The sequence below is a fragment of the Melanerpes formicivorus genome, unplaced genomic scaffold, assembly GCF_026170545.1.
Source record: "Melanerpes formicivorus ecotype bairdi unplaced genomic scaffold, bMelFor1.0.p_v2 SCAF_15, whole genome shotgun sequence".
In the NCBI taxonomy this organism is placed as follows: Eukaryota; Metazoa; Chordata; class Aves; order Piciformes; family Picidae; genus Melanerpes; species Melanerpes formicivorus.
This window is the reverse complement of record NW_027142367.1, coordinates 11,335,811-11,348,549: the sequence shown is the minus strand read 5'-3', so window position 1 is coordinate 11,348,549 and position 12,739 is coordinate 11,335,811. Positions and strand designations below refer to the sequence as shown.

The window sequence follows — 12,739 nt, the reverse complement described above, 5'->3', positions numbered from 1 at the left end:
CACATATTACAGCAGAAGTATTGTAATCTTGCTCCACTTTGGAAGTCACCAGTTTCAAGCTGCCTTTTCCTATGCAGACATCCTTCTGTGCAGAACGATGTTTAACAAAAGTCAGAGCAAAATTTTAGGTTCAAATAGACTCTACTACAGACTTTACTTGATGAACTTACAGACTCACTTTGGCCTCTGTGGCCATCATCCTACCAAAATCTGGGCCATTTTTGGTTTACCTTCCTAGCTCAGCTCTACTTTGTTTATTGAGACACTCAAGGTAAATTTGAGTGGTTGCTCTGACCAACCTAATCTATTTGGATTAATCTGTTTACTGCAGGGGGGAAGGGGGGGGGGGACAGGACGGGACTAGATGATTATTAAGGATCCCTTCCAACCCAAAACATTCTATGATTCCCCTTCCCCATATAAAGGCCCAGTTGGTACCTGAGGAAAACAATCAGTGCAAAGCAAACCACTGCACTTACAATTCATCTAACATTTACAGTTCTGCCTGTGTGTAAAATTGTGTCATGTGAATATCACTACACTTCAATTTCCTTCTCTCCTGCACCTACAGGCTGCTTTGCAGTTTCTAGAGGGCTATGGAAAAGAAGACATAACTCTAGCAGATCTTGAGGGGAACTCAAACTCTTTATGGACCATCAGCCCTCCCAGCAGAGAGAAAATGATACAGGGACTGCTGGATTTTTCAGCTGAGTTCACAGTGGTTCTTTCCTGGAGCATTCAAAGGTAACTAACATGGCTGTTAGGAGCTTGATGGGTCGGTCATTTCCCAAGTCTTCCCTCAACAGAACAGTTCTACGGTGCATTATTGGTTAGCTTTACAGAAGATTCTGTTGTACTGCACAGGAAAAAAAAACCTGAAAGTGGGAAGGGAAGAGGCAGACAGAAATTACCTTTGTTGCCCAGGAAAAATGTGTTGCCTGCAGGTCTCAAAAAATAAAACCAGAAGTGGAGCCCCTTCCAAGTACAGTATTTAAAAAGGCAGGATGGAGTTTTCAATGGGACTTGAGGGGAAGGAGGGAAAAGTAGGAAAATTTTAGCCAGTTATAGATGGAGATGTTCAAATAAACTGCCTCAAACAACAAACTTAGCATTTATAGGAAATTAATACTTAAATCTAGTTAAAGCAGAAAAAAACTCTGAGGGGAATACAAACAGAAGTGCTTGGTCCTCTTCTTAGGGGAGTTTGGAGCTGACACAAATGATTTTTTAGGACACACATACTTAGAGACTTTATTATGCAAATAGCACAATGGCACAGATCCATTTTGTGGGGACTTTTGCCTCTCTACTTGTGGTTCCTTTGACCTCAGTGAACTGGCCTCAGTTATTTAAAGAAATGACTTCACAGTGAAGTATTTGCAAGAGACAGCCTAAGATATAAAGTAGTTGCACACACAGTCACCAGTGTGGTTTGTTGGCTCCTCTGTAGCAGTCAGAATCCCTACAGATTTGCTGGGTTAAACTGGAGTGAGACCATCAGTCCATGGAAATCAAAGACCTTTGGAACCCCAGTATCTACCTGTTTTGTTGGAAGGAGATGCTGGATTGTTACAACAATCCTCAGCAAAAGACTGCCCACAAGTCAGCTGAATCACTGTGGGATCTCTGAACGTGCTAGGTCAGTCCTTCCACAGTCAAAAATAGGTTTTTAATCAATCTGTACCCTTAATTCAACTTTAGTTGACCTCTCTAATTTTCCTGGAAGCAAACAGCATTAGCTAGTGAATTACATCACTCTACCATCCCTGAACCTTATATTAATTTTTAATACTGCTACTCAGTTTGTCCCTGTGTTTGTGTAGCTACAAACATTCATACACCAGGTGAAAGAGATCTTTTTCACTCTCAAATCTGATTCTGTGGATTACATTGTGACCATTAATCACTGGAAGTGGTGAAGACTTGCCACAGTGACCTTCCACTTTTTCCCTGTAAAGGGAAACTGCTGTCTTTCATCTAGGCCAGGGTAACGGAAGCAGCTGTAAGATGAGCCTTTTGTGTCACTGAGGCAGCATACAGACTTTCTGCCTTTGCACATCATTACCAGGAGTGTTCCTCTGCAGCCCCAGCAACTCAGGAGCTGCTTCATCCAGTTGCTGGACATGGCACAAGGCCCCACGTGAAACTGATCCTGCTCTAGCTGTGTCCTGTAACTTGTGTGAAAACTGTGGACAGCCATGGAAGTCCTCTCAGCCTGATAGAACCATGGTTCTGCTGAGCTGAGGTGTGGTATTGGAAAGCTGTCTCTTACTGCAGCACCAATGGTTGGACTCAATGATCTTAGGGGTCTTTTCCAGCCAAAATGGTTCTATAATTCTATCATCCTGCATTCCACCCAGGGATGAGAGTGGGTTTTTCCTTTGGAGGGACCACTCAACATGAGCCCAGAAAGCCATCTGTATTCTGGATTACCTCCAAAGCAGTGTGGGCAGCAGGTTGAGGGAGTGGGTTCTGTCCTTCTACTCCGAATAAAGTCCTCCTGCCTGCAGCACTCTGGTCAGCTCTTGTGCTCCCAACATAATAATGCTGTGGACCTGTTGGGAAAAGGCTACAAAGATGGTCAGAAGGCTGGAGCACCTCTGCTGTGAGGGCAGGCTGAGAGTGTAAGGGTTGTTCAGGCTGGAGAAGAGAAGGCTCCAGGGACACCTTCCGGTACCTCAAGGGAGGCTATAAGAAAGGTGGAGAGGGATTTTTTACAAGGCCATGTAGAGATGGGACAAGGGGTAATGGCTTTAAATTGAATGAGAGTGCATTTATATTAGACATAAAGAAGAAGTTCTTCACTGTGAGGGTGTTAAGGCATAGAAACTGGTTGCCCAGAGAAGTTGCATGTGCTTCACCTCCAGAAGTATTCAAGGCCAGGCTGGATGGGGCTTTGAGTAACCTAATCTGGTGGAAAGTGTCTATGCCCATGGCACAGGGGCTGAAACTAGAGAAGCTTTAAGATCCCTTCCAGACTAAATCCATTCTGTGGTGATTCTATGATGATGATGATCTTTAGCTGCCCTCACACAAAATGTGTGGTAATGCAGATGGTCCTGTTACATGAAGTCAGAGCTCTCCCTTTCCCATTCTGCTTTGTCTGATATCTTGGGCAAAATTATATTAATCTGTCATCATTGCTGGATAATACACACAAAGACATGGTCAGGAAGATACACCTTTAAGGTTGCCACATATCCTCCATGGGAAAATACATCTTCTTGGGTGCAGGTGGCATGATGCTTGCTTTAGCAAAGACCTGGGTAGGCAGTGTCAGTGCAGTTAGAGTAGCTAGACAGCTAGCTCTAGCATTCAGCAAATGAGTGTTTGAGTCATGCTCTTCTCATTGTAGGTTGACAATTTGTCTTCCTTTTTACTTGCAACAGAAATCTCACCCTTGGTGCCAAAGCAGAAATAGCATCAGATAAACTCACCTTTCCCCTACCAGAAAACACCAGAAGAGATATTGCTACAATGATGTCTGGACAGCAGCAGATGGAAAAGGTGTAAGTTATTTTCTTTGCCTATTCATATGCAACCTTCCCTTTTCAAACCTCATTTCCTAAGGAGGTCAGGATTGTGCAAGTTGACCATTTATCTGCCCATCTGTCCCCCTCTAATAACTTTGGAGCCTTCACATGGGCCAACAGCATTGAAATCACATAATAATAAGTAAAAGCTTATGAATGTAGATTGAGAAGACCACAAACACTGAGACACCACCACCAAGCATGGGGAAGCTATTAGTCACTTTACCTTAATTTATTAGATAAGTTCATTACAGTATAGTCACAGCTAAGGTCTCCTTTGAGTTACTGTGTCTCAGGCTGCACCAGGGGAGGTTCAGGCTGGAGGTCAGGAGAAAGTTTTACACAGAGAGAGTGATTGCCCATTGGAATGGGCTGCCCGGGGAGGTGGTGGAGTCGCCATCGCTGGAGGTGTTCAGGAGGAGACTTGACAGGGTGCTTGGTTGCATGGGTTAGTTGATTAGGTGGTGTTGGATGATAGGTTGGACACGATGATCTTGAAGGTCTCTTCCAACCTGGTCTATTCTATTCTATTCTATTCCTATTCCTATTCCTATTCCTATTCCTATTCCTATTCCTATTCCTATTCCTATTCCTATTCTATTCTATTCTATTCTATTCTATTCTATTCCTATTCTATTCTATTCTATTCTATTCTATTCTATTCTACTCTACTCTACTCTATTCTATTCTATTCTACTTCAGTACCGTTTGATCTGAGGGTGTTGTACTGATGACTTTTTGGTTCTGAGTAATCATTCAGACTGTATTTCTCATTGTCTTTCTTGAGTAGTGTTAGAGCAGTGAGGAAGCATTAAATCAGTGTGGTCAGAGGGTAACATCTGCAGTCGTTTCAGCCATCAGATCATTTCCTGGAATGGAAATTCTCAGGGTGGAAAGATCACGCTCTTCATATGGATATCAAACATCATTCTATGGATAGAGCCTTATAGCATTAACAGCAGTGGTGCTTCCTTTCAGATTTGAAAGGAGTTTGGCTCTTCCTCTTCCACCTTCTCACTGGGGATTTCTTTCCAGCAACAGCCTCTAACTACTGCTAAGCCAACACATCAGCCCTGAAGGCCACTTGGTCTGTATGTTGCCACAAGAGTTGAAAAGTTAATGCTGAGGCCACCTGGGGCAGTGAGACCTCTGAGAGGTTCCTATCTGTTAGTACATGGACATGAGATTTGTCTTTTCTGTGCAGAGCCTTTTTTTTCCCATCCCCACACACTGTACATCCAAACAAATTGTTGTCATACATCTGATAGTTGCATTTACCAAATACTTTACATCTCACTTTTCTGCTGCCTGAGGATATAGGACTATTTCCTAAAGCAGACATAGTGCCAAGGAGGAGAGATTTGGCTCTTGTGTAGGAATCCACTGTAATTCTCTCTTTGCAAGAGGCAAGCAGTAACACAGAAGATATATCTGCATTTACCTATGCTGCTATAATATTGCTGATTCCAGCTTTTCTTACTTTGTCATATAGGCAAAAGTGGTTGTGGCAGCTAGTAGTCATTTGACTGTATTTGTAGTTGTTTGACCATGAGCCAGCAATGTGCTCTTGTGGTCAAGAAGGCCAGTGTCATCCTGGGGGGTATTAGAAGGGGAGTGCTTAGTAGGTCCAGAGAGGTTCTCCTCCCCTTCTCTGCTCTGGTTAGGCTGCATCTGGAATATTGTGTCCAGTTCTGGACCCCTCAGTTCAAAAAGGACCTCAGGGAACTGCTTGAGAGAGTCCAGCACAGAGCCACAAAGATGATGAAGGGAATAGAACATCTTCCTTACAATGAGAGACTGAGGGAGCTGATGCTCTGTAGCTTGGGGAGGAGGAGACTAAGGGGTGACCTCATTCATGTTTATAAATATGTAAAGGGTGAGAGCCAAGAGGATGAAGTGAGGCTCTGCTCAGTGGTGCCCAATGACAAGGCAAGAGGCAATGGGTGGAAGGTGAGGCATAGGAAGTTCCATGGACACACAAGGACAATTTTTTTTCACTGCGAGGAACACTGGAACAGGCTGCCCAGGGGGGTGTGGAGCCTCCTTCTCTGAGATATTCAAAACCCTCCTGCATGTGTTCCTGTGTGATCTGATATAGGTGATTCTGCTCTGGCAGAAGGGTTGGACTGGATGATCTTTCAAGGTCCCTTCCAACCCCAAATACTCTGTGATTCTATGACTACATCAGCAGGGAGCTTTCTGCCATCACTTCTGCTGGGAGAACCTAGCTGCTCAGCTCTTAGTGATCTTTTGAGTCTGCTGGAGTGATTGCAGGGGTTTTAAACTGGCCACCTCTATTCTGCCATGGCCTGGTGACAAGATCACACAGTGACATAATCACAATCACAAAGTGTGGCAACACTTCTGCAAGAGCTCCTCTTTCCTAAGATTTTTCAGTCTTTCAAGCTGTTTTCAATTTCTTTTCCAATCCATGGGTCTCTCTTCTTTATTCTCTTTCTTTTCTCCGTTGGGGAGGAAGAGGGGTTGGTGGAGAGTGTCTGTCACTCATTTGGTGGCCAGCCAAGTGCTAACCTAAAAAGGTGTCTCTGTTTTTAATGAAGTGCCTCTCTCTCCAGATGCTGGTCATTTAATTTTGAGTCCAATAGATGATCTTTTGCAAATATCTTTCTTTTGGAGTTTGAAATCCTCCTACAAGCTGGGAAAATAGTTCCCAGTGAAAGACCCTGGCAAAAATTCTCACTCTTTTCAGGTGTTATTATCAAAACATCTTGCAATTCTGAAGTAATAACTGTTCTCACCACTCATTTTTCTAGCTACATATTTTCCTAGCTTGTTTACTGCTGGTGATATGTTGCCTTCCTTTGTGCTGCTTATACAGCAGCTGGCTATAAAGGCAGCTTTGTTAAGAACATGAAGTCCACATTCCTTGCAAACACACATGGCCCAGGTACGTGGGATTCATGGTGTGTGAATGGTGACATTATGGATGGGGCTCCCTGCTGAAATCCTGACAGAGCAGAGCTCATAAATCCAGCTGCCTTTCAGGTCTGACACCTGGACACTATAAAGTCATAGCTTAAGCCAAGAATGACTGAGAGCTGTGTATGGCCCTGTTAGGTATTTCTAAGTTATTGTAGAGGTATAAAAATATGAAATATTTGCTTTCTCATTTTTTCCAGAACATTAGAGAAAGTGTACCCATACTACATCAAGGCTCCTAGTGATTCTCTGGCAAAACCCATAAAGCAGCTACTGACAGGTACGTGTCCTGACCACAGGAAGCAGAGGATGGTTGAAAGAAGTGGGGCAACACAGCACCCACACTTGAACGTTTGCTGAGCTGTTATGGGCACCACGGTCTGAAATGCACTCAGAATGGTTTCTAGCTGGTGTCTGCAGGCTTGGGGAGAGATGAGGTAATATTACATATGGCAGAAAATGCATCTGGAAGTGTTTGAGCTTCACCATTTAACAGCAAGGACTCCAAGGATGAAGTCCAACTCCTTCCCTTCAAGTCTACCTTTCCTTGTTTTCTGAGGAAGTGGCAAGTTTCACTTCTCTGCATCTTCCTGCTGCCATACCACAGACTATCAGTAGTGCTGCACATCTGCAAATGTAGCTTCTCAACCTAAATTATTTTAAGTTGTCCTTTTATTGCTTCCTTATTGGCTACAAAGAATCTAGTTTAGAATGGCTGGTGGAGAAGAGAAGACTGAGAGGGGACCTTAACGAGGCTGGTCACTATCTAAAGAGCAAAGGGCAAGAGGATGGGGTCAGACTCTTTTCAGTGGTGCCCACCGATAAGAGAAGGGACAATGGATGCAAGCTGGAACCCATGAGGTTCCATCTGAACATAAGGAAAAGCTTCTTTGCTGTGAGAATATTAGAGCAATGAATCAAGCTGCCCAGAGAGGTTGTGGAGTGCCCTCTGGAGAGATTCCAAACCCACCTTGGCATTACAATCCTGGACAATCTGCTGTGCATGACTCTGCTTTAGCTGAGGTCCCTTCCAACCACAGCCATCCTATGATTCTGTAAAATCATTTCATTTCAGAGTGCTGTGACCCAATCAGAGTGCATACAGGTACTCACAGACACAGAGTGCAGGCACAGATGTGCACATACATGCCTGTGAAAATCCTGTTGGGTTCAAAGAGTAGGAGCCTCATACAACCTGACCTGGAATGTTTCCAGAGATAAGGCCTCTACCACCTCTCTGGGCAATGTAGTTCAGTGTTTCACCACTCTTAGTGTAACGAATTTCTTCTTTATATCAATTCTATTCTTAGTCTAAATTGTGATAGTTTCAATTTGACATATAGAAGCTGACCACTTTCTCTCAAGGTTAAATGTGTTTTTAATGGACATCAGGGTGGTGAGACACTGGAACAGGTTGCCTAGGGAGGTGGTAGAAGCCCCATCTCTGGAGCTTTTTAAGGCCAGGCTGGATGAGGCTCTGAGCAACCTGATCCTAGTGTGAGGCATCCCTGCCCATGGCAGGGGGGGTTGGAACTGGATTATGTTTGAGGCCCCTTCCAACCCTGACAATTCTATGATCGTATGATATGTGCTGTCATTGAACTGCTGCCTGAAAATATTGAAATGATGACAGCTGTGCAGAGGAAAATGTAGGTGATACAAAGCATTTTATTTATTTAATGCACATTCAAATAATATTTGCAGAAGGAAACCCACAGAAGTCTGGATATTATGCTTTGGAAGAGAAATAATGTGAAGTGGAGGTTAGGGTTAGGGTTGCCATCTTACCATGATGATGTTTGAAGTTTCTGACTCAAAACAGTTTGACTGTTGCAATTCTTGGTATGTATATTAACATTTCTTCTTCTTCTTCTTCTTTATTTTTTTCCAATAGACTGCAGATGGGAAAATATTACTGTCTCACTGGTCAAAAATGTGTCTGAAGAGGGAGTTCGTGAGTGGTGGGTTTTGAATCAGCTTGGGAAAAGATACAAAACCTCTGAAGAGAGTCTTGAGCTCTTCGTATTCAGTGATAAAGTCAGTCCACCAAGCCTTGGATTCTTGGCTGGTTATGGGTAAGAAGGAATCTTTACCTAAAACTAAAATAATGGAGACATGATAGAAGTAGAGGTGACTTTGTTTGCTGATCTGGGTGAAGGGAGGTGTGTGTGTGTGGGGGGTTGTTATTTCTTTTGTGTTGTTGTAGATTTGAACATTACATTTTGAAAAGAAGTCTTGTGAGGTTTTCAGTTTTACCTGGGGGTCCTAGTGGATGGAAGATTCACCTTGAGCCTGCAATGTGCCCTGGAGGCCAAAAAGGCCAATGTCATCCTGGGGGGGTATTAGAAGGGGAGTGCTTAGTAGGTCCAGAGAGGTTCTCCTCCCCCTCTACTCTGCCCTGGTGAGGCTGCATCTGGAATGTTGTGTCCAGTTCTAGGCCCCACAGTTCAAGAGGGACCTCAGGGAACTGCTTGAGAGAGTCTAGCACAGAGCCACAAAGATGATGAAGGGAGTGGAATGCCTCCCTTACGAGGAGAGACTGAGGGAGCTGGGGCTCTGTAGCTGGGAGAAGAGCAGACTGAGGGGTGACCTCATTCATGTTCATAAATATGTAAAGGGTGAGTGCCAAGGGGATGGAGTCAGGCTCTGCTCAGTGATGCCAAATGACAAAGCAAGAGGCAATGGGTGGAAGCTGAGGCATAGGAAGTTCCATGGAAACATGAGGAAAACTTTTTCACTGTGAGGGTGACAGACACTGGACCAGGCTGCCCAGGAGGGGTGTGGAATCTCTCTCTCTGGAGATTTTCAAAACCTGTCTGGATGTGTTCTGGTGTGATATGATATAGATGATCCTGCTCTGGCAGGAGGGTTAGACTGGATGATCTTTCAAGGTCCTTTCACAGCCCTAACATTCTGTGATTCTGTGATCTGTAGAAGGTTTCAAGTTTGTAAGGAATGGTATTACCCTTGTACCTACTCTGCAGTGGGAAAAAAGGCAGAAGCACCCTTCACACCAGTCACCAGTTACACAAACTTCAATAAAATATATTAGATATGAAACCTGACAGATCACTTGCCTTGATCAGCCAGCAGCTGTTGGCTTTCCCATCGTGGCTTCCAAGCTGTAGCTGACAGAATGAGAGACCTTCAGTGAATTGAAGTTAAACCATGGAAGTCAGCAGCCTGAGCTGTTTGTGTTCCCACGTTTCTGTGGTGTTTGAAGGGACCCTATTTTCCTTCATCCTGCAGTGCAGCAGAAGCAAGATCCTAATTAGAATAAACCTTTATTTAGAATAAACCAAACCAGGTTGGAAGAGACCTTCAAGATCATCGCGTCCAACCCATCAACCAATCCAACCCACCCAAACAGCTGACCCATGGCACCAAGCACCCCATCAAGTCTCCTCCTGAACACCTCCAATGATTGTGACTCCACCACCTCCCCAGGCAGCCCATTCCAATGGGCAATCACTCTCTCTGTATAGAACTTCTTCCTAATATCCAACCTGAACCTCCCCTGGCGCAGCCTGAGACTGTGTCCTCTTGTTCTGGTACTGGCTGCCTAGGAGAAGAGACCATCATCTGCCTGTCTACAACCTCCCTTCAGGTAGTTGTAGAGAGTGACAAGGTCACCCCTGAGTCTCCTCTTCTCCAGGCTGAGCAACCCCAACTCCCTCAGTCTTTCCTCATAGGGCTGTGCTCCAAACCCCTCACCAACTTTGTTGCTCTTCTCTGGACTCGTTCCAGCAAGTCAACCTCCTTCCTAAACTGAGGGGCCCAGAACTGGACACAGTACTCGAGGTGTGGCCTAACCAGTGCAGTATACAGGGGCAGAATGACCTCCCTGCTCCTGCTGGCCAGGATGCCATTGGCCCTCTTGGCTGCCTGGGCACACTGCAGGCTCATGTTCAGCCTGCCATCGACCAGTACCCCCAGGTCACTCTCTGCCTGGTTGCTCTCCAGCCACTCTGAATTAGAAATTAATGTTCACTCAGCTGACAGTCTACACTGAGCCATGTAGGTGAGCTCAGTCACACTCGGCTGACCCTTTCTCAAGGCACGGTTTGAACTCTTTCCTTTCTCTCTTTTTCAGCATCATGGGACTGTATGCCTCGGTTGTCCTGGTGATAGGGAAGTTTGTCCGTGAGTTTTTCAGCGGGATCTCTCACTCCATCATGTTTGAGGAGCTACCCAATGTTGACCGAATCCTGAAGCTGTGTACTGACATTTTCTTAGTACGAGAGACTGGAGAACTGGAACTAGAAGAAGACCTTTATGCCAAACTAATATTCCTGTATCGCTCACCAGAGACTATGATCAAGTGGACTAGGGAAAAAACTAATTGATCTCTGTGAATCGAGTTGATTTCATCTGAATTTTAAAGGAAAAGCAAAAAAAGGAAAAAAAAGGCAAAAAAAAAAAAAAAAATAAATAAATAAATAAAAGAAGCACAATATTCTCTTAAGAGCTAATAAGCCTTTTATAGTTAGGTAGCAAAATGATTTTTCACTGATGGAGACCTGGAAGCTATGGCCTTAGGAATCCGTGCTGCCTTTCAAGTTAAGGATCAACAGCAACAAAGGTTGGATGATTTGTTGTTTTTAACGTGCCACTCCTCTACAACCTGGGGTCTGCTTTGTAATTCAGTCCATGAGCAGCTTGCATCTTTGTCTGGCTAACTGAGCTTTCCAGGCTGTTGTGACAAAGAGGAAAGGAAGGAGTGAAGCCAGAGATGACTCCAGCTTACCTTCTGACACCCTTCCTGGAGCCATACATACTGGATTGTGCAATATGCTGTTGTACATCACTGACTTACAAGCTACAGTAATGGGACACTGACTAGAGTTCAGGGCACCTGAGACCCAGGGCCTCAGTGGGAACTGAAGACATTCTGGCCATACCCATTTGTAGAAAACAAAAAAAAAAAAGCAGAGGTTTTGATGTACAAAGGGACACTGTGGATGAGCCTCTGTTAGCAAAAAGAATCCCAGTAACAATCTCTTTAAATGCCTTATTTTATTTGTACAGTCACAGAAGACATTTCCACCAAATAGCAATGACTTTTCTCAGGAAAAAAAACAAACCAAAACAAGCAACTGAAACTTGACACTTGGTCAAGGTGAGCTAATGGCTAGAAACAGCGATGGTGAATTGGTGGGGTGTTCTGCTGGGCCATCCTCTTCCAACTTACTGCTTTCCGTTTGGATGAGAAAAGAAAGTGAAGCCAATGACCTAAAGGAGCTACTTCATTTCTTAGAACCCTTCAAAAGACTGAGTAATGTCTGCTTCTCCCTGCTCCCCACACCGTGCTTTCTCCCGTTCCGATGAGTTAAGGCGACTGTTGTCTGGTTTTGGGGGGGTTTTTTTTTTGGGGGGGGGGGTGGTGCTCTTTGGGGGTTTTGGGTTTGGTTTTTTTTTTTTGTTTGGGTTTGGTTTGGTTTGGTTTGATTTATTACTTTTTTTTTTGGCTGTTAGCTGATATTCTTCTTCCAGCGTTTCAGGTATATGAAAATGTTTACATCTTCCAAGTCACGTTTTTACATCCAAGACGGGTTGGTTGTTTGTTTTCTTTTTGAGGTTTTCCCCAAGGTAGAGCTTTGAGAGAAACCTTCTTCCCCCCTTTTTGTTTTAGTCTCTCCCTGAAATTGCTCATATTAGTGACACAAATGGCTCGTTAGAGAACATTGTAGCATGAAAATTTACAATTGCAATGTAGGTTTCAGTCCGTGTTAAAAAAAGCAAAAACAAACCAAAAAAAACCCAAAGAAAATGAAAAAAAAAAAAAAGAAAAAAATGAGAAAAAGGAAAAAAACAAAACCAAAGGGAAAAAAAAAGAAGCCTGGAGGAGTGGGTAGGGTATGGGGGGGGGGGGGGAGGGGGTGTTAAAGGGGGTGTACTGTGTAGTTTTGATTCAGTAATGACTTAAAATAAAGCACATGTGGCAAAGTCATTTTAGAAGTACTTTTTCCTCTGCCTTTTTATGTGAAATGGGAAAAGAAAGACATTCTTCTGACGACGTTCTGTGACAAATAAATCTCTTTCTTGTAGTTAGCTGCTATTTATTCTCTGGATGGATAGTTAATCACCCGGGAGAAACCGATGTGACAGTGATCTGCTGGCTTTGTTTCGCTGCAGAGCTTCGTTAAAAAACTGGCGCGACTGAATGAAGTTGCAACCTACCCTTGCTGAGTGCTTCCATGACGAATGCTGTCACATCCATTCTATACTGTGAAAAGTAAAGTTCTGAGCACCACCAAGTGCACAAA

At 44.0% G+C, this 12,739-nt stretch overlaps 1 protein-coding gene across 3 annotated transcripts in view; it reads left to right on the top strand.

Moving 5' to 3' along the window:
• PIEZO2 (piezo type mechanosensitive ion channel component 2) overlaps nt 1–11,827 on the top strand; it is a 381,856-nt gene extending 370,029 nt beyond the window's left edge. For all 3 annotated transcript variants that reach the window (XM_068147620.1, XM_068147619.1, XM_068147621.1), the window contains 5 exons: nt 572–744; nt 3,390–3,509; nt 6,674–6,753; nt 8,368–8,548; nt 10,567–11,827. In XM_068147620.1, coding sequence (XP_068003721.1) covers nt 572–744; nt 3,390–3,509; nt 6,674–6,753; nt 8,368–8,548; nt 10,567–10,819 — 807 coding nt within the window. In that variant the 3' untranslated portion in view covers nt 10,820–11,827. The remainder of the gene's footprint in view (nt 1–571; nt 745–3,389; nt 3,510–6,673; nt 6,754–8,367; nt 8,549–10,566) is intronic.
• Nucleotides 11,828–12,739: the final 912 nt, after the last annotated feature.